This window comes from Cucurbita pepo, chromosome LG02 (assembly GCF_002806865.2).
Source record: "Cucurbita pepo subsp. pepo cultivar mu-cu-16 chromosome LG02, ASM280686v2, whole genome shotgun sequence".
NCBI lineage: Eukaryota > Viridiplantae > Streptophyta > Magnoliopsida > Cucurbitales > Cucurbitaceae > Cucurbita > Cucurbita pepo.
The window spans coordinates 5,290,626-5,306,614 of record NC_036639.1 but is presented as its reverse complement, the minus strand read 5'-3'; the positions used below and the strand labels follow the sequence as shown (position 1 = coordinate 5,306,614).

Here is a 15,989-nt window from a genome sequence, read left to right as displayed (position 1 = left end):
AAAAATCATGCTTTTATAAGAGTATTAAATATTTGACATTAATGAAACGATACATTATTTTCATGATACAATAAGGTTTTAATACAAATTATTGGGTTAGTTAGGTTAGCAGCTCGAGTAACTTATTAATGACAAGGAACATCTTTTTTGCTTACTTGTACTTGCTCTACTATTTTACCGAAGCTTGACTGAAGAAGAATTATCACGTGTAAAACAAAAAAATATGCTGATTCGGGTTGTCGGGTATACTATATTTAATATATAACAGAACCCTCACCCTTAACCCATTTACAAAAAATAAATAAATAAATAAGGTTATTCTATTTCGACAAAAGACCCACACTCAATTACATAATTTTGGGTCTGCTATCTTGATCATAATTTTCTAACCATCAAAGGAAAAAGTCATTCCTTTTTTGGCTGGTTGTAGGTGAGGAGGGATTCGAACCCCTGATATTGTGGTTCATAGCCACGTGCTCTAATCCTCTGAATAACAAGCCTCACCCCGTCTCTCCGATATGTGCTCTAATCCTTTTTTGTTTTGTTATCTAGTTTTGGCTCTATTTCAAAAAATTATATAAACACCTGAAGTTTTGCGGGTAACCAAAAAAAAAACAACAGGTGATTGAAATATGGATGTACACGAGCAATTTGAATAAAATTCATAACCCAACCTAACCCAATCATCTAGTTTAGTTGTCGGGCTAGTTGTCAAGTAATTTTGTTAAAATTATTTTTTTAAAAAATCCAATAGATATAGTAATATTAATAACTAAAATTTCATAAAACTCAAACATTCGCAAGTTACAACGCAACATTAGTACAAACATTAAATATTCTTCAGGAATCACAACTCTCCAAAATGGTATGATATTTTCCGCTTTGAGTCTAAGCTCTTAGACTTTGCTTTGGGCTTCCCGAAAGGCTTCATACCAATGGAGATAGTATTCCTCACTTATACCCATGATCATTCCCTAAATTAGCCAACGTGGGACTCACTCCCAATAATCCTCAACAATCCTCCCCTCGAACAAAATACACTATAAGCCTCCCTTAAGGCTTATGAACCTCTCGAATAGCCTCCCTTAAGGCTTATGAAGCTCTCGAATAGCCTCCCTTAATCGAGGCTTGACTCCTTTCTCTAGAGCCCTCAAACAAAGTACACCCTTTGTTCAACACTTTAGTCACTTTTGACTACACCTTCGAAGCTCACAATTCTTTGTTCGATATATGAGGATTCTATTGACAAAGCTAAATTTAAGGCATGTGGTCAAGTCGACATACCTTTAGGTTAGTTGGATTGGTCAAGTTGACTCAACCAAAAAAAAAAAAGAATCAACCCGTGAATCAACCATAATGTCTCGATTTCTAAAAATTCAACTTAATCCAGAGAAAAAATTTAACCCACCCAAGTAAGTAAAATTTACTATTTTGAGTTAATTCGAATCAAGTAACATGAGTATGACATGTGGGATGAGATATTGAGTGGGGACAACATTACTAAAAGTGACATGTGAGAAGCAAAACAACGCAAATCATTTCAAACATAAATACATAAATTAATACAAAAAAGAAAAAGAAGTTTGTACAAACAGGAATTTCTGATTCAAAAATGGGCAAAACCTGCATCCAATTTCTTCCTCTCTTTCATAGACGACTTTGCTTCTTCTGCTACCTGCCCTGCCATGTCCCCACTCACCTTTTCACAAGCTCATCTCCCTAGACTTATGGGGAAGATATCGATGAACATGTCAGATGTATCCATCATTATTATATCTGTTCTAAATTCAAGTGTTCAAAGTCAACATTCAATATCCAGGATTAACCCTATTAAACATAAACAAACATCATTCATATACAGAATTATACCTCCATTAGTGTTTGCCATAGACTTGGCTTCTCTTTGCTGCAACCCTTTGGCCCTACTCATTAATTTATCTACCACTTCTTTCATCCCAACCCATTGCAACTATATATATATATATGTACACTTATGAGGTTGATATATTCGAGAGAGAGAGATGGGAAGTGAAGGGTATTTGCCATTGTTTGAGACTATAGAAGGTAAGGGGAGAGTTGCATATAGGGTTTTTGCAGCCTCCATTTTCGTGGGGATTTGTTGCATTTGGAGTTACAGAGTGAGGTTTGTACCAGAAGAAGAAGAAGAAGGAAGATGGGGTTGGCTTGGTTTGTTTGCTGCTGAGATATGGTTCGGATTTTACTGGATTCTCACTCAGGCTCCTCGTTGTAATCCTATTTACAGGCGCACTTTTAAACACAACCTCTCTAAGAGGTCGCTCTCTCTCCCTCTCTCTCAGTTTCAGTGTTTCTTTCACTTGGATTCTATGATGTTTGAATTGGGATATTGTTGTGGAACATGAGGAACACGCTCCCTCTCTGTTTCTCTAACTTGGTTTATGTGATTTAAATGGGATGTTGTGAACAGGCATGAGGGACACTTACCTGGAGTGGACATATTTGTGTGCACAGCAGATCCTGAGATGGAGCCACCAGCTATGGTCATCAGCACAGTATTATCAGTCATGGCATACGATTACCCGCCCGAGAAGCTCAGCGTGTACCTTTCCGATGATGCAGGCTCCGAGCTCACCTACTATGCTCTCATGGAGGCCTCTCAATTTGCAAAGCACTGGATACCATTTTGCAAGAAGTTCAACATCCAACCAAGGGCACCTGCAGCTTACTTTGCCTTACACACTGATCATCAGAGCAACGAAGAAGTCTTTGTTCAGGTACTTTTTATGTTCTATTTCATTTGAATTTGAATCCCTGATCCGATAAAATATGTGTAATCAGATAAAAAATAAAGAAATCAAATCATTCTTTTTAAGTTAACTAGATTCTGATGAAAGGCATAATTACTGCATACAGCCATCATTATCATTTCAAGTTAGTTTCCTATTTAAACAGTCCAACCAGCTACATGTAACAGGTGATATCTGTATTAGATCATAGCTTGTTTTTGAACTAAAACCGAACAATGAAACACAGCATGCAATATTGAAAATATTTCAAGTTGGCACTAATGGCTGCTTTTACCTGAATGGTTTCTTCTTTTGTAGAAACTATACAAAGACATGGAGAGTAGAATCAAAGCTGCGGTTGAGCTAGGTCGGGTTCCTGAAGAAATACGGTCAAGTAGTAAAGGGTTTTCCCAGTGGGAAACCTATACATCTCGACGCGACCACGATACTATCCTTCAGGTAATTTCTGTCACTCTTCCTTCATGAAAAATTCAAAACACATCAGATTACATACATTAAAGATTGCACACATCACTCTGTTTACACTTTCCCATGTTACTTTCTTCAACAGCCTTAATCTAGAGATGCAAGTATTTCTAATATTTGATTTTCTGTTCCCAACATCCCAGATAATAATAGATGGGAGAGATACAAAAGCCACAGATGTTGAGGCGTCTAGGTTACCAACTTTAGTGTATTTGGCTCGTGCTAAGAGTCCTCAATATTTCCACAACTTCAAAGCTGGAGCCATGAATGCGCTGGTAATTATCTACTTGAATGTGTTCATAAAGAGACACACAGGCCTGAATCTACACACACCTTCACAAAAGTTAAATTTGTTCGAGAATAGAACTATAGCACCTTAAGTATCAAGCTAATGCACTGATTAACACTACTTTTCACAATCAGATATCATTCAATCTACATGGATACTAGTTAATGCTTAGAACATGTTACGTGAGTAGTACTAACCTGGTTGTGCATGGTTCCATTTTCAGCTTCGGGTCTCATCACAGATAAGCAATGGGCAAATCGTACTCAATGTCGACTGTGATATGTATTCAAACAACTCTGATGCCATAAGAGATGCACTTTGCTTTTTTATGGATGAAGAGAAGGGCCACGAGATCGCATATGTGCAATTTCCACAGAAGTTTGACAATGTATTGAAGAATGAAATCTACTCAAGTACTTTACGAGTCCATAGTGAGGTAAGTGGTAGTCAGTACCAGAAAGTTCAAAAGGTTTATAGGTAGCTTTGTTTCAGTTGTTCAGTAATTCAAATAATGGGCGGAAATTTATATAGTTCTTTTTCTTGCAGGTGGAATTCTCTGGTTTCGATGGTTTCGAAGGCCCAATATATATAGGAACAGGCTGCTTTAACAGAAGAGACGTTCTCTGTGGTAAAAAGTACAGCAAGGGATACAGAAATAAATGGAACAGTGACTACAGGAAGTTTAAAGACAGTGTAAATGAACTAGAAGAGAAATCAAAGCATCTAGCAAGCTGTTCATATGAAGAGAACACTCAATGGGGAAAAGAGGTCGGTCTCTTTGCTCGTCCATCTCTTCCTCTATATATCTTCCTCTCTCACATTTCTGAGCCTGATCAACAAGTTTTAAATTGCAGATGGGTTTGAGATATGGATGTCCTGTAGAAGATGTTATAACTGGGTTGTCAATACAATGCCAGGGATGGAAATCGGTTTATTGCAACCCAGAGAGGGGAGCTTTCCTAGGTGTTGCACCAACCACATTACTTCAGACACTAGTTCAACATAAGCGATGGTCGGAAGGAGACCTTCAGATTCTTCTTTCTAGGTACAGTCCTGCATGGCATGCTCGTGGAAAGATCAGTCTAGGCCTACGAATGGGATATTGCATCTATTGTCTTTGGGCTGTTAATTCCTTGGCAACAATATATTACTCCATCATCCCCTCACTTTACCTCCTCAGAGGTGTTCCCTTGTTTCCTCAGGTAAACAACTTCCCAGCCAATTTCTAAACTTCATAGTATTGAAAATTGTCGATCGACTTGCAGCTTACTGCTTCGTTTACTCAGGTTTCAAGCCCATGGCTATTACCCTTCACATATGTGATACTTGCTAAGTATGCTGCTAGTTTCGTGGAGTTTTTGTCAGCTGGAGGAACAATCCTAGGGTGGTGGAATGATCAGAGGATGTGGCTCTATAAGAGAACAAGTTCCTATCTCTTCGCTTTTATAGACACTGTCTTGAAGATACTTGGGTTTTCTGATTCAGCATTTGTAATCACAGCTAAAGTGACTGATGAAGAAGTCTCCAAAAGATATGAAAAGGAGATGATGGAATTTGGAGCTTCCTCCCCAATGTTTACTATAATAGCAACAATTTCTTTGGTTAATTTGCTTTGCTTTCTTGGTACAGTGAAGAAAGCAGTAGAGAGTGGCAGTGGTTTGGTGATGGTCTTTCATACAATGGTCTTGCAGGTTCTTCTTTGTGGGATTCTGGTTCTGATCAATTGGCCTCTGTATCAAGGACTTTTCTTTAGAACAGATAAGGGCAGGATGCCAACCTCCCTGACCATTAAATCCTTCATATACGCTCTAGCCACTTGTATTTCCTTTTCATTTCTACTCTAATTTGGGATAGTACATGTAGGGGTATCTTTCGTTTTCGGGGATTCGAGAGATCGTTACCTTTATCTTTTACTCCCTAAAATATAGACTTCAAAGATTTGCTTTCTAGGCTCTGTAAAAGTCTGCAACTTTCTAAGGTATCTCTAAGTGTGTGTAGTTTGTGTAATAGGCAAACTAAACCAGATATCAAGTACTTTCCTTTGTGGGTCCTAGGTTCGAATCTTGTTGGTCAAATAAATGTTTGTGTTATGGGAAAAGGCTATGTCAAAAGAAAAGCAAAAGAGTTGTATTACATTAATTATACCAACCACAATTATACATGATGTCCAGTGCAAAGCTTTACAGCTCACACCAAAGGCAAAGACAGAATAGCAACTTTATCCTCTAATAAAAAACCACCATATTAATAGTATGAATACAATACATGTTCGTCTTCTTTTACTTCTTCCTCCACAACAACACTCAGATTTACATGTAATTGAATAAAATTTAGTAGGACCTTCAAGGCTCCATGAACGTTCATCGTATTCGAGAGGCCACAGCAGACACGACTATAGAATAATATGTTTTTCAACTGAGACCCCTTAACCCAACCTTCTCAAGACTCAGCAGGGGGACTTTGGATACAGCAAAGCCATTTCTTCTGATAATCATCCACATGAGGAAAAAAAAAAAGTCCAAAGAAAACTTGTAAATACATTATGTAAGGTAAAACTGCAGATTATTCATTTTATACACATAAGAACCAGAAAGAGTAAACGAAGCACCAAGATCAAGCCATTCAACTCAAATGCCTACATTTGTGCAACAAGAACCCGAGCCCTCTCAAATATATATAAAACTAGGAAATTCATGTTCCATGCACACACAGTTCCTAACAAGGCATATAAAATCAAACAGATGCTAAATTTTTAACATTAAATGATGTGATCTCATCCCTCCTAAAAACTGTTTGAGGTACCTCACCGATATGCTTCAATTCCAGATGAAGATATTTCCCAAGAATATGAACAAACCTCAATGCAGATATATGTACATACATACACACTCACACTAATCATAAGTAACGCTCTCAGAAATTCATTGACAGTAATAGATCAATCAATGGTCTAATGTTGCAAAAGAAACATTCTTTAGATGCCAATTAGTTAATACTATCAATAGACATGCCATCTAAGACGACCATCCAACGGCAAAATTGAGAAAGGATTATGAATGATATCTTACAGGCGGTGCCTTGGCAGGATTTGCTCCAGGCCTGCCCTGTGCATCAACTTTTCCAGGTGAATCAGGTTTGCCGCCTGTTTTCTTCTCATCTCTAGCTTTGTTAAAAATCACAGTAAATCCCTCAGCAGATGTCGGATCATTAACATCCCACTCACCAAATTTGGGCAATGGCCGACCCTTGTCCTACAGAAAGAGAGAATAGCAAAATGTACCCTCTGTGAATCTGGTAACTTTCATTAACAAACAGACTATGAATCTAACATCTATACAATATTGCTTCATGGCTACAGATTTAGTAAATACCTTCAAATCTAATACGAATCCATCAAACAATAAACAATGGACCAATTAAAAAGTTTGCTCCAAGAGCACAATATATCTAAATGTAGCCAACGATTTATCGATTGAAAGTTTAGAAACGACCTCGAACAACGAATTAAAATCCAGATTTTCGTCCGAATAAAACTAGAACAGCTTGAAAATCAGGAAAAGGAACAAATAAATCAAAGCGCAAACCATTCAAACCCGGAATTGAACAATCCTCAAGGAAATCAAACAAACAAACAAATCAAATTGGCGAATCGAAGCAAGAAAACGGAAAATTCAGCAGGAAGAAAAGCTCATACCGATCGAGAAGCACATGAAAGCAAGAACAAAAAAACAAAAATCCTTACAAAACATTAATCAAGCGATGACATACCGCCATGAATTCCAGAGAGAACGATTCCGAGGAAAAAGAAATGAATTTGAAAACAATGAATGAGAGAAAATAACAAAGACGGATTGAGAGAGTAGAAGAGGCGACTTTTGTAAATTGGGGCAAAAGTGGTCTTATTGGATACGGAAAATCCTTTTCCTATATATATATATATATATATATATATTTATTTATTTATTTATTTATTTATGTTTTGGAAGGATTTTTTATAGTGACATTAGAATGGGTATTTTAAGCAAATAATTTAATTATAATTAATTTGTAAAGTATTTATTAGAAATCATATTTAAATTTAATTAAATTTTTTTTAAAAAAAAAAAATTAATGTTTTTAAAAAATATTCTTTAATTTTCGGTTCAGAAAATACTAGAAAGGTTAAGTACACGTTTGAGGAATCAAATGTGAAGATTAAGAGACCCGATCAAGGATACGGGGCATGAGTAAGTTATTCCCGATGTCCTAACGACGTTTTATAAGGAAAGAAAAAGTATGCAAAAGGGCAAAATGGTAATTTTATTAATTTTTAAAAGACCTCTTTGATTTTTTAATTCAATGAAAAATGACCCAAAAAAACTTTTAGAAGATATTTTGATTTTTCTAAAAAAATATATATATTCTGAAAATGGCAAATTACCGAAATACCTATGGGGTTGAAGATATTTGCAATTCGTTAGAAAATCTAAGGTACCGGGTACAGTGAGCAACGTGCACAAAAATCATGGAATCTCAAAATTCAAATATTGAATCGAGCTGACAATTTAGTATATTCAAGAAGACGGAAAACATTTTAGATCCAACGATTTGTAACATTTCGAGGTCTATGGTTAACCAATTTCTTTGTCCTGCACGTTCTAAATAAGCCTCCAACGAGTTTTAAAAGGATTTAAGAGCTGAAAGTGTCCCTAAACGTGTTTTCCCAATAAGGCCGTCATTAAAACAAAGAAAAGAAAAGGCTTAAACATGTCAATCAAGAGGCCATGAGCAAATTCGCCTTTTCTCATCTAAGCCAATCGTTTTCTCGATGTCAATGACTATTTCTCGTGAAAATCAAGAAAGGCAATGGCAATATCAAGGGTAATTAAAGAAAATCGTTGCGTAATTGAAAATTGAGCTTCTATAGGGTAATTAAAGAAGAGTTCATGAAGATATCGGGGCCTGAGGAGGTCCCCATCGTGCTACCCAATGAATGTCGATTCGGCGCCAAAAAAAAAAAAAAAATTTATAGACTTTAATATATAAAATTTATTGTCTATAAAAATTTATTTATTTATTTATTTATTATTATTATTATATAGTAAAAACTTTAATATATTTAACTTATTTTATTAAATAAATCTTTTATAGTAAATAAAAAAGATTTTAATCCCAACTATATATTTATTTTAATTTCTTAATTTAATTTATACGGAATAATTCAATCGATTAAAATATATATTTTTAACTAAAAAGACTAAAAATTTAAATATTACGAATGAGTGATTAATATTAAATATCAATAATATAATTCAAATATTCGAAAAAAAATATTAAGATTTATGAATAAATAAATAAAGAAATAAAATATTTTATTAGCAAAGAACAAACAAAAATGGAAGAATATAGTTTGGATGGGATTGGTTTGAAAATCAACCTATTTATGATAATGACATTTCTATGCTTTTAGAATTATTTTATTAACCACTTTTCAAAATAAATTAAAATATAATATATAGAGAACATTTTTTTTTTAATATAAAGTATAAAGGTTTTTTTAAAAAATTATATTTATTATAGATTAATAGATTTTTGGGTCACTTTTTGTGGGAAATTTTTTTTTTTAAGAAATAAATTTATTTTTCTAAAAGATTTTTGAAAATATTAATAATTTATTTAAAAAAATGATAAACGTGATATGGGTCATTTTAAAATCCCTTCCAATCATGTCGTTACTACATATACCAACTGATTACATGTTACTTTTCCGTGGCTCAATCATCGGAGCTTCATGGGATGTGTGTGAGTGAGGATAAGACCGAGACATAAATTCTAAATACTGATCCGAATCTTAGACATGGATCGTTATAAGAGGTGTTTGTGAAACCCAATTGTTCGGGTTATAAAATTTTCAAATCAAACGACCTTTAGTAGATAATGAACCCAACCCAACCATAATTATTTTTTTTTTTGTTAGGTTGGTTCGTGTCGTCTCCTCAACGGAAAAAAAATGTTCTAGCATTGTTTTGTTTTCTCTTAAACCAATACGACGGTTTTAACACCAAATTTGACATAGTTCAATTAACATGTACTCCCGATCTCTTTTATACGAAAAAAAAAAAAAGCTCTAAATCTGAATTAAACCTAACCCAACACAACCCGACCTAGTTAGACTAATGGAATGGATGGATATATGTATACACTTTTCATCCAATACAAAGAAATCTAATGCTAAAATTTCAATCTTCTCTATCACTTATCTCAAAACAAGAACTTTTAGCCAAAGACATGAGTTCTTGAAACTTTTTACCTCTGGAATTGCAGAGTGAAATTTCTGGCCTTCCTCTGTTGGGAGAAATCCCAAGGTTATATGAAGCCATTACCAGCCTTTTCCCAAGCTTAGATGATCTCTCAGGTTTTGGAGTACCTGCTTTAAATGGCGATTTCAAAGGCAACAAGCTTGGGCTTCTTTCCTCTGGCTCACTACGAGTAATGCCACCGCTCGATCGATTTGGAACGCTGCTTACTTCGTCGTGGCTTGGAAAATATCTCTTTATGATACTTGAAACAGACATGACTTCAGATGATAACTCACTGGTTGTGGAGGAGCTTGCATACCTATGTTTTGTGGTTCTAACCTCATCATTTGGCATATTATGGTACGATGATGTATCGATCGAGCCATCGAACTTTTCTGCATCTTTGATTGGTTCCTCCAGATCTGAGTTCTTTTCCACATGCTCTAAAAGCTGGGTTCTCTTCCTTTTTCTCCTTGTATTACAAGCTAAGATGATGCTTTTGGTGCTGGCTGATCTTAGTATCTTTCTTGTCTGTTTCTTGTCGTCGATTCTGATTTTACTCGTGCAGGAGTGTCTACAGTAGCCTTGTCTTTCCGAAGGGTAAGTGGCATTGTTTAGGTTGGGGAAACAATCGGCATTTTTGGGTAAACGAGGCTCGATAAACTCATTCAAAGGCTGTGCTTTGACATGAAGAAACTGCACTGATTCCACCCGGGAAGTGAGCTTGGTAAGCAACGTGTCGGGCAAATGGTAGAAGTTCGAGTTTTGCTTCACCTAATGGAAAGGAAATGGAACAAATTAGAACAAGATCTGAAAGATGATGCTGAAACATGATAACAAATGAAAACAATCTACAAACACACCATGAATCCATCCACCTTGATCTCTCCTATATTTGGGAAACATTTAAAATGTACTCTCTCAACTTCCCCTGGAAAAAGTTTTGCAATCAGCAGACTAAACAATAAATACATTACAGACAACATGCACATAATTTTGTATACGGTCCAAACCCACAAGCTCGAGAGTCCTTGAGCGCATAAACAACAAAAAGATCGTGTTTGAAATGACTTTTCAAGCGCTTTAAAACACTTTCTTAAGCAGCTAGAAAGTCATTCCGCCATAAGCTAATGTAGCAGTAATTCAAACTTCCTAACCCGAACCAGGTTGCTTACCTCACACGAAGGATTTGCTAATTCCATTGGCTATATAAGTCCATTTTACACGAACCCAAGTTCATGAAACTCGATGTTCATATGCATACTAACTTTAACAAATCATATAACACATACATAAAGGCAATCTTCTCAACTCCAAACTTCATACCTATCCAAGCTTATCAAAACCATTAGCCATATCATAGAATTCCCCTTTTCTTTTTGGAGGATAAAACCCGGCCCGTAATGCCTCCCTTCATTTGCTTGCCTCCTTACAGCTCAAAATGACGTTCGCATTGAGTATTAGTAGCTAAGTTGACAAAGAGGAACAGCCCCTCTTCTTTATAGTCGTAAAGGGTCTCTCTGTAAAGGGTCTCTCTGAAAAGTCAGGAAGGAGGTGAAGGGATGAAAGCCCGACAAAAGGCCTATGATATGATATAGTAAGAAAGAAAGTATGAAGCGTTCATTGAGAAGCCTGAACAAGTAGACAAAGGAAATACAAAAAGGAAAGCCAAAGACAAAGGAGCCAAAAAAAAACCCAAAATGATTAGCCAAAGGGTTTACGCCCCTAAAATCATCCCAAGCGCGGCTAATGTGGCTACTAAGCCTTTCTATGGAAAGCTCCTACTAAGATAGAAAATTCCCCGATAAAGCTGCTAGTACCAGGTAAACTCATATCGGCCCAGAGAAGGAAATGGTAGAGAGATTCAGCATGGTGCTCACTGAACCTCCGTAATATCTAACCAGTCGAGTCTTATGTCGGTTCTTCAAACTTTCTTTTCCAATCATTTAAAGATTACTTCTCTTAGTTCTTCAAACTTGACTTGGGTTTTGAGTAAATAACAAAACCAACTATGAAATTGTAAGAAAGAGTTCTTATTCAACAGAATGAGAGATAAAAGGATGATCAATGAAGTCATGGAAGCAGGGACAACAGACATTGAAACTAGCCAAGAACATTGGAAATCAAATCTTCAAGAACAGAGCAAAAGAGAACCCAGAATCTTCTTTCAACAATTCAATTCCTTAAACAATCATAATGAACAAACAAAATATAACTTCAACATGAAAGTAAAGAGCAGAAATCTCAACATTCTAGAAAAATGAAGAACACAGAATCTATAAACAGAAACATAAAGCCTTTCAAACACAGATGAAAAATCGAAATCCCTAAACAGATTAATCTCATGAAAAGGGGTTTCTTCTTCAACAAAAGAAAGAAAAATAGAAAAAACCTATAAACAAATGAAGCGTTTGTAATCGGAGATAAAATAAAGAGGAGGAAAAGTGAAGTGCAGATATTTTTCATTAGGTTTTTGGCTCACTCTTTAAAGCTCCGGCGGCAATGTGCGGCGGAACAGCGACGGCAAGATGGGTGCCGAAATCAGTATCGATGAACACTGCAACTTCGAGCTCTGGAGCGGCCATTGAAGCGCTGGTGAGTGGAGCCACAAGGCGGTGAAGCCGTCTGGCACGGCGTCTCTCTCAAAAGTACTGATGTCCTTTATTTATTATTATTATTATTATTATTTAAGTAAATTCTAAAAAAATACCCAATAATTTTTTCTTCCATTTTATTAAAATAACAATAATGCCTTTAACCTAAAAAAAATATATTAAAAACGACTAAATTCATTTAAATATTAAAGTAAAAAATACTTTATTTACAATAATTAAATTAAACTAAAATATTATTTTATTTTTGTTATTTTAAATTGTTTATTTATTTTATTTGAAAATATTTACATGGGACTAAGTGGAGAACATAACAGCGAATAAATCAAATTCCAAATCCCTAACCCTAAGTGAGTAAATACAGAACAATTAGAAAACCTCCGATCGCCGTCGCGAAGTACGACGCCAACGTCGCCTTCACCGTCGAGTTCAACGACGGCGGTCCCCAATTCCACAACTCCAATCCCTCAGGCGAAGGCGAACTTTCATCATGATCATTCATCACTACTCGCACCGCTAATTTCTGTCCGTTCTCACAATGCTCTCTATCTCCACTGATGAAATACAAATCTCCGTCTCGATCCAATCGGAAAACGGTGCCGTTGCCACTTCCGTTGTCGAACTTCGCGACCGGATCGGAGATGATGCAGTCTCTGTAATTCGTGTAGTTCACCACCAGAACCGAGTCGTTTCGGTACATGAAATCTGCGAAAATCGAATCGATCGATCGATCGAAAGTGATGAGGTAATAATACTTCGAAAGTGTGAGTTGAATTAAAGGAATTATTAGGTGTATGTGAGTTTACAGAGAGTGTCGCCAACATGGAAGCGGTATTGTGAGGCCCAAAAGCTGAAGCTCTCGGTGTGGTTTCCGCTTCCATTAGGGTTCGACCAGCCTCTGGTTTCACCGACGTGGAAATGACGCGAAGAAACCAACGGCGCTGCAGCGAGAGCGATGGATAACAGAGACAAGAGCGGGAGTTCGCGGACTGAAACGGAAGCCGCCATTGACGATCAAAATGTAAGGATCCGATTTCTGAATCATCGTCGAAGATCATTTAAGAGAGATTTCTGAATCAGTTTTTCGCAGACAGTTTGAAGATCGTGGGAGACGAAGAAGTTTGGGGATGGTGGAGGAACAGTTTTGCTCCAAGCCTTAGTCACGTGCAGTGCACGAACCTCTCCCTCGCTCTCACAGTAAAATTTATTTCAATTCATTATTTTTTTTAAAAATTAATTTGTTGCTTCTAATTTATTTTTCTTAATACTTAAAATTACAATTACATTTTGTTTGACCTAATTTTTGTATATTCTCTCAAAATTATTTTCATTATATATAATTTTACATATTATCTAATAAAAAAAATTAAGTTAAATATTAATAAGTTCCTCGGTTAAATAATAAATTTGGTTTTTTCTATTTGAAAAAAAATGATTTTAATCTCATTCTTATAACTTTAAATTCTAATTTATTTCAAATTAAAAGGGTCAATTTGTAATTATGTATGGATAAAAATAATAAAAATAAAATAAACACGTTTTTCTTTAAAGATATATATATATATATATATATAGTTTAAAATAAAGTTAATTAGTATTCTCTAAAAAAAAAAAATTATATTTTTCAATAAGAAAATTATAGTATCATCCAACAAAAGTAAGGTTCATTTAACTCGTAGGGTTGGACGAAAAATCGAGAACGAATTGAGAGAGACTTCTCTAGATATATGTGGGGTTAGAGACGGATTTATATTAAAAAACACCTTATTATTAGTATTAACACATTTTATCTTTATACAAAAAATTCAAATTTTTTTTTTATCATCAATATATAGATGAAAACCGTCTATGGACACCTCATAAATTATCTCCAAATTTTTTTATGTTATTTTTTAAAGTTCATCAATGGATAATTTTGATTTTTTTTTAAATATTTAAAGGTGTTTTTGAAATTTTTTAAAAAAACTAAGAGTATTATTTTAAAAACTCAAAAGTATATTTTTTTAACACTCTTGAAATTATATTTTTGAATCAAAATATTAACCATTTTTTATAAATATATTTTTAAAGTTAAAAATATTTATATTTTTTTTTAAATTCACTATTCAAAATTTTAAAAGTTTACATTTTTTTCTAAAATGTCCAATAATTTAAATAGTATTAGACAAGAATTTAAAATTAAGAAACATATTAAATATAAAATAAAAAAAATTAAAAGACCAGGTTAAATACTTATTTTAAAAAATTACTATGAAAAAAAAATGGTAATTAACTTAATTTTAAATTATATAGATTAATTCATGAGGGGGGAAATGCTTAATAGATTTCTTTCCTTTTTATTTATTTATTTATTTATTATTAATTAGGTATTTATATATAATTATTTGGAATATCTGGAGCTACGAAATCAACGGCCAGGATATTCTCAAAGCGAGAGAGAGGGAGCTTCCATTTTGATGACCTGAAAGTGGCATCACGCGCGACTGGAATAGGGTCTCGCAGTTGGAAGTTTAGGGGAATAAGACTGATTGGGGCCCACATCAACCTGCAGTAGCCGGTCACCATCTTCCCACCCCTTTATAATGCTCTGCTGTTGCTTTGCCTTGGCTGATGAGAAGAGTAATGGATAACTAAAAATGGAGAAGCCTCTCCTTTAATGGTGGAAAGTGAAAGCTTTTGGAGAATCTCTTCATTTTCTAAACAAAATCCCAACTCATAAATTTACAAATTGGTTGGAATTAAATATTTTGTAACCCATTTTATCGTATAATAAGATAAATAAATTATAATCGTGACATTCACGTGACAGTAACGGTAAAATTTGTTTGAATAGAAAGAACGTCATCTGCAAAACGACAAATGTAGTTGAATGAGATAGTAGGCGGATTACACGTTCCACTGTGCTGAGATGTGAGGTGCAGGCGGTGATGATCACCTTGAAATATCCCGAGAATTGCCAATCAAATCTAGTATTATCAGCTCTCGATGCAAATTATTTGGGTATGAACATATGGGTCGACATCAGCCAAAATATGATCCTACGGTCAACATTGGCCATGCAAATTTTTTGGGTATGAACATATGGGTCGATATCAGCCAAAATATGATCCTACGATCAACATTGGCCAAGTATAACCCTATGGTCATCCTCGTCTAGTATTTCATTCAATGGATGAGAGAGAATTTTTCCTGCGAGAGAGTGAAAAAGGAGTTTCGTCTATAGTGGAACTCTTGTTGTTCAATATGCCCATAACACATTAGACAATTTTTCTACCCACGATCATTTTATACTTTTACCTATTAATTGACTCGCCGACGTGTTGGAGATAAATATCAATGATAATGTTGTTCACTCAGACAGGATCTCTATCAGAGTTATTATGTTCTTAAACTCGTATGTTTAGAATGAGAAGAGTAATTCCTTAACCTTTAATTACCCACCTATCATCACACATAAGTTAGATGAATTCTAAATATTCAACAAGATGTCCTCTCTAGTCAACTTCGAGTTCTTGGGATGGACCGAGGATCAAGTCGACTACATCCTTCACTATTCCAT

The 15,989-nt window shown here is 35.0% G+C and overlaps 4 protein-coding genes and 1 long non-coding RNA gene across 7 annotated transcripts; 1 reads left to right on the top strand and 4 right to left on the bottom strand.

Annotated features, from left to right (window-relative positions):
- Positions 1–1,535: 1,535 nt before the first annotated feature.
- LOC111788787 lies at positions 1,536–1,956 on the bottom strand. Its single transcript, XR_002814230.1, has 2 exons — positions 1,870–1,956; positions 1,536–1,776 (listed from the first exon to the last, which is right to left on the bottom strand). It is a non-coding gene; the product is annotated as an uncharacterized LOC111788787 (long non-coding RNA).
- LOC111788784 (cellulose synthase-like protein E1) lies at positions 1,892–5,593 on the top strand. The gene is made up of 8 exons (XM_023669287.1): positions 1,892–2,293; positions 2,447–2,753; positions 3,084–3,224; positions 3,395–3,526; positions 3,764–3,976; positions 4,087–4,308; positions 4,395–4,742; positions 4,827–5,593. Exons 1-8 carry the CDS (start codon positions 2,022–2,024, stop codon positions 5,382–5,384), a joined length of 2,193 nt encoding a protein of 730 aa, XP_023525055.1. The 5' UTR covers positions 1,892–2,021; the 3' UTR covers positions 5,385–5,593.
- A 52-nt stretch (positions 5,594–5,645) lies between these two features.
- Positions 5,646–7,447, bottom strand: LOC111788786 (RPM1-interacting protein 4-like). Its single transcript, XM_023669288.1, has 3 exons — positions 7,309–7,447; positions 6,609–6,791; positions 5,646–6,024 (listed from the first exon to the last, which is right to left on the bottom strand). Exons 1-3 carry the CDS (start codon positions 7,312–7,314, stop codon positions 5,980–5,982), a joined length of 234 nt encoding a protein of 77 aa, XP_023525056.1. The 5' UTR covers positions 7,315–7,447; the 3' UTR covers positions 5,646–5,979.
- A 2,125-nt stretch (positions 7,448–9,572) lies between these two features.
- LOC111787684 lies at positions 9,573–12,487 on the bottom strand. Of its 3 annotated transcripts, none has more exons than XM_023667711.1 (4): positions 12,301–12,487; positions 11,145–11,353; positions 10,682–10,749; positions 9,573–10,592 (listed from the first exon to the last, which is right to left on the bottom strand). In XM_023667711.1, exons 3-4 carry the CDS (start codon positions 10,682–10,684, stop codon positions 9,759–9,761), a joined length of 837 nt encoding a protein of 278 aa, XP_023523479.1. In that variant the 5' UTR covers positions 10,685–10,749; positions 11,145–11,353; positions 12,301–12,487; the 3' UTR covers positions 9,573–9,758. The 3 variants fall into 3 exon arrangements, with proteins under 3 accessions (XP_023523479.1, XP_023523480.1, XP_023523478.1); XM_023667712.1 differs by having other exon boundaries at positions 11,145–11,338; XM_023667710.1 differs by lacking the exon at positions 11,145–11,353.
- Positions 12,488–12,702: 215 nt separating this feature from the next.
- On the bottom strand, positions 12,703–13,527 carry LOC111788955 (mavicyanin-like). Its single transcript, XM_023669550.1, has 2 exons — positions 13,237–13,527; positions 12,703–13,135 (listed from the first exon to the last, which is right to left on the bottom strand). The coding sequence occupies exons 1-2, from the start codon at positions 13,436–13,438 to the stop codon at positions 12,777–12,779; spliced, it is 561 nt and encodes a 186-aa protein (XP_023525318.1). The 5' UTR covers positions 13,439–13,527; the 3' UTR covers positions 12,703–12,776.
- Positions 13,528–15,989: the final 2,462 nt, after the last annotated feature.

What these genes read in the sequence shown, in the direction of transcription:
- LOC111788784 (XM_023669287.1), top strand. Translation starts at nt 2,022, where the DNA reads ATGGGAAGTGAAGGGTATTTGCCATTGTTTGAGACTATAGAAGGTAAG. An exon ending in CTTTACGAGTCCATAGTGAG is followed by an intron (nt 3,977 to 4,086) that starts GTAAGTGGTAGT and finishes TTTTTCTTGCAG; the next exon opens with GTGGAATTCTCTGGTTTCGA. An exon ending in GTGTTCCCTTGTTTCCTCAG is followed by an intron (nt 4,743 to 4,826) that starts GTAAACAACTTC and finishes TCGTTTACTCAG; the next exon opens with GTTTCAAGCCCATGGCTATT.
- LOC111788786 (XM_023669288.1), bottom strand. An exon ending in ATCCTGCCAAGGCACCGCCT is followed by an intron (nt 6,025 to 6,608) that starts GTAAGATATCAT and finishes GATGATTATCAG; the next exon opens with AAGAAATGGCTTTGCTGTAT.
- LOC111787684 (XM_023667710.1), bottom strand. Translation starts at nt 12,403, where the DNA reads ATGGCCGCTCCAGAGCTCGAAGTTGCAGTGTTCATCGATACTGATTTC. An exon ending in TGCCGCCGGAGCTTTAAAGA is followed by an intron (nt 10,750 to 12,300) that starts GTGAGCCAAAAA and finishes AACTTTTTCCAG; the next exon opens with GGGAAGTTGAGAGAGTACAT. An exon ending in TCAAGGTGGATGGATTCATG is followed by an intron (nt 10,593 to 10,681) that starts GTGTGTTTGTAG and finishes CCTTTCCATTAG; the next exon opens with GTGAAGCAAAACTCGAACTT.
- LOC111788955 (XM_023669550.1), bottom strand. Translation starts at nt 13,438, where the DNA reads ATGGCGGCTTCCGTTTCAGTCCGCGAACTCCCGCTCTTGTCTCTGTTA. An exon ending in CCATGTTGGCGACACTCTCT is followed by an intron (nt 13,136 to 13,236) that starts GTAAACTCACAT and finishes CGATTTTCGCAG; the next exon opens with ATTTCATGTACCGAAACGAC.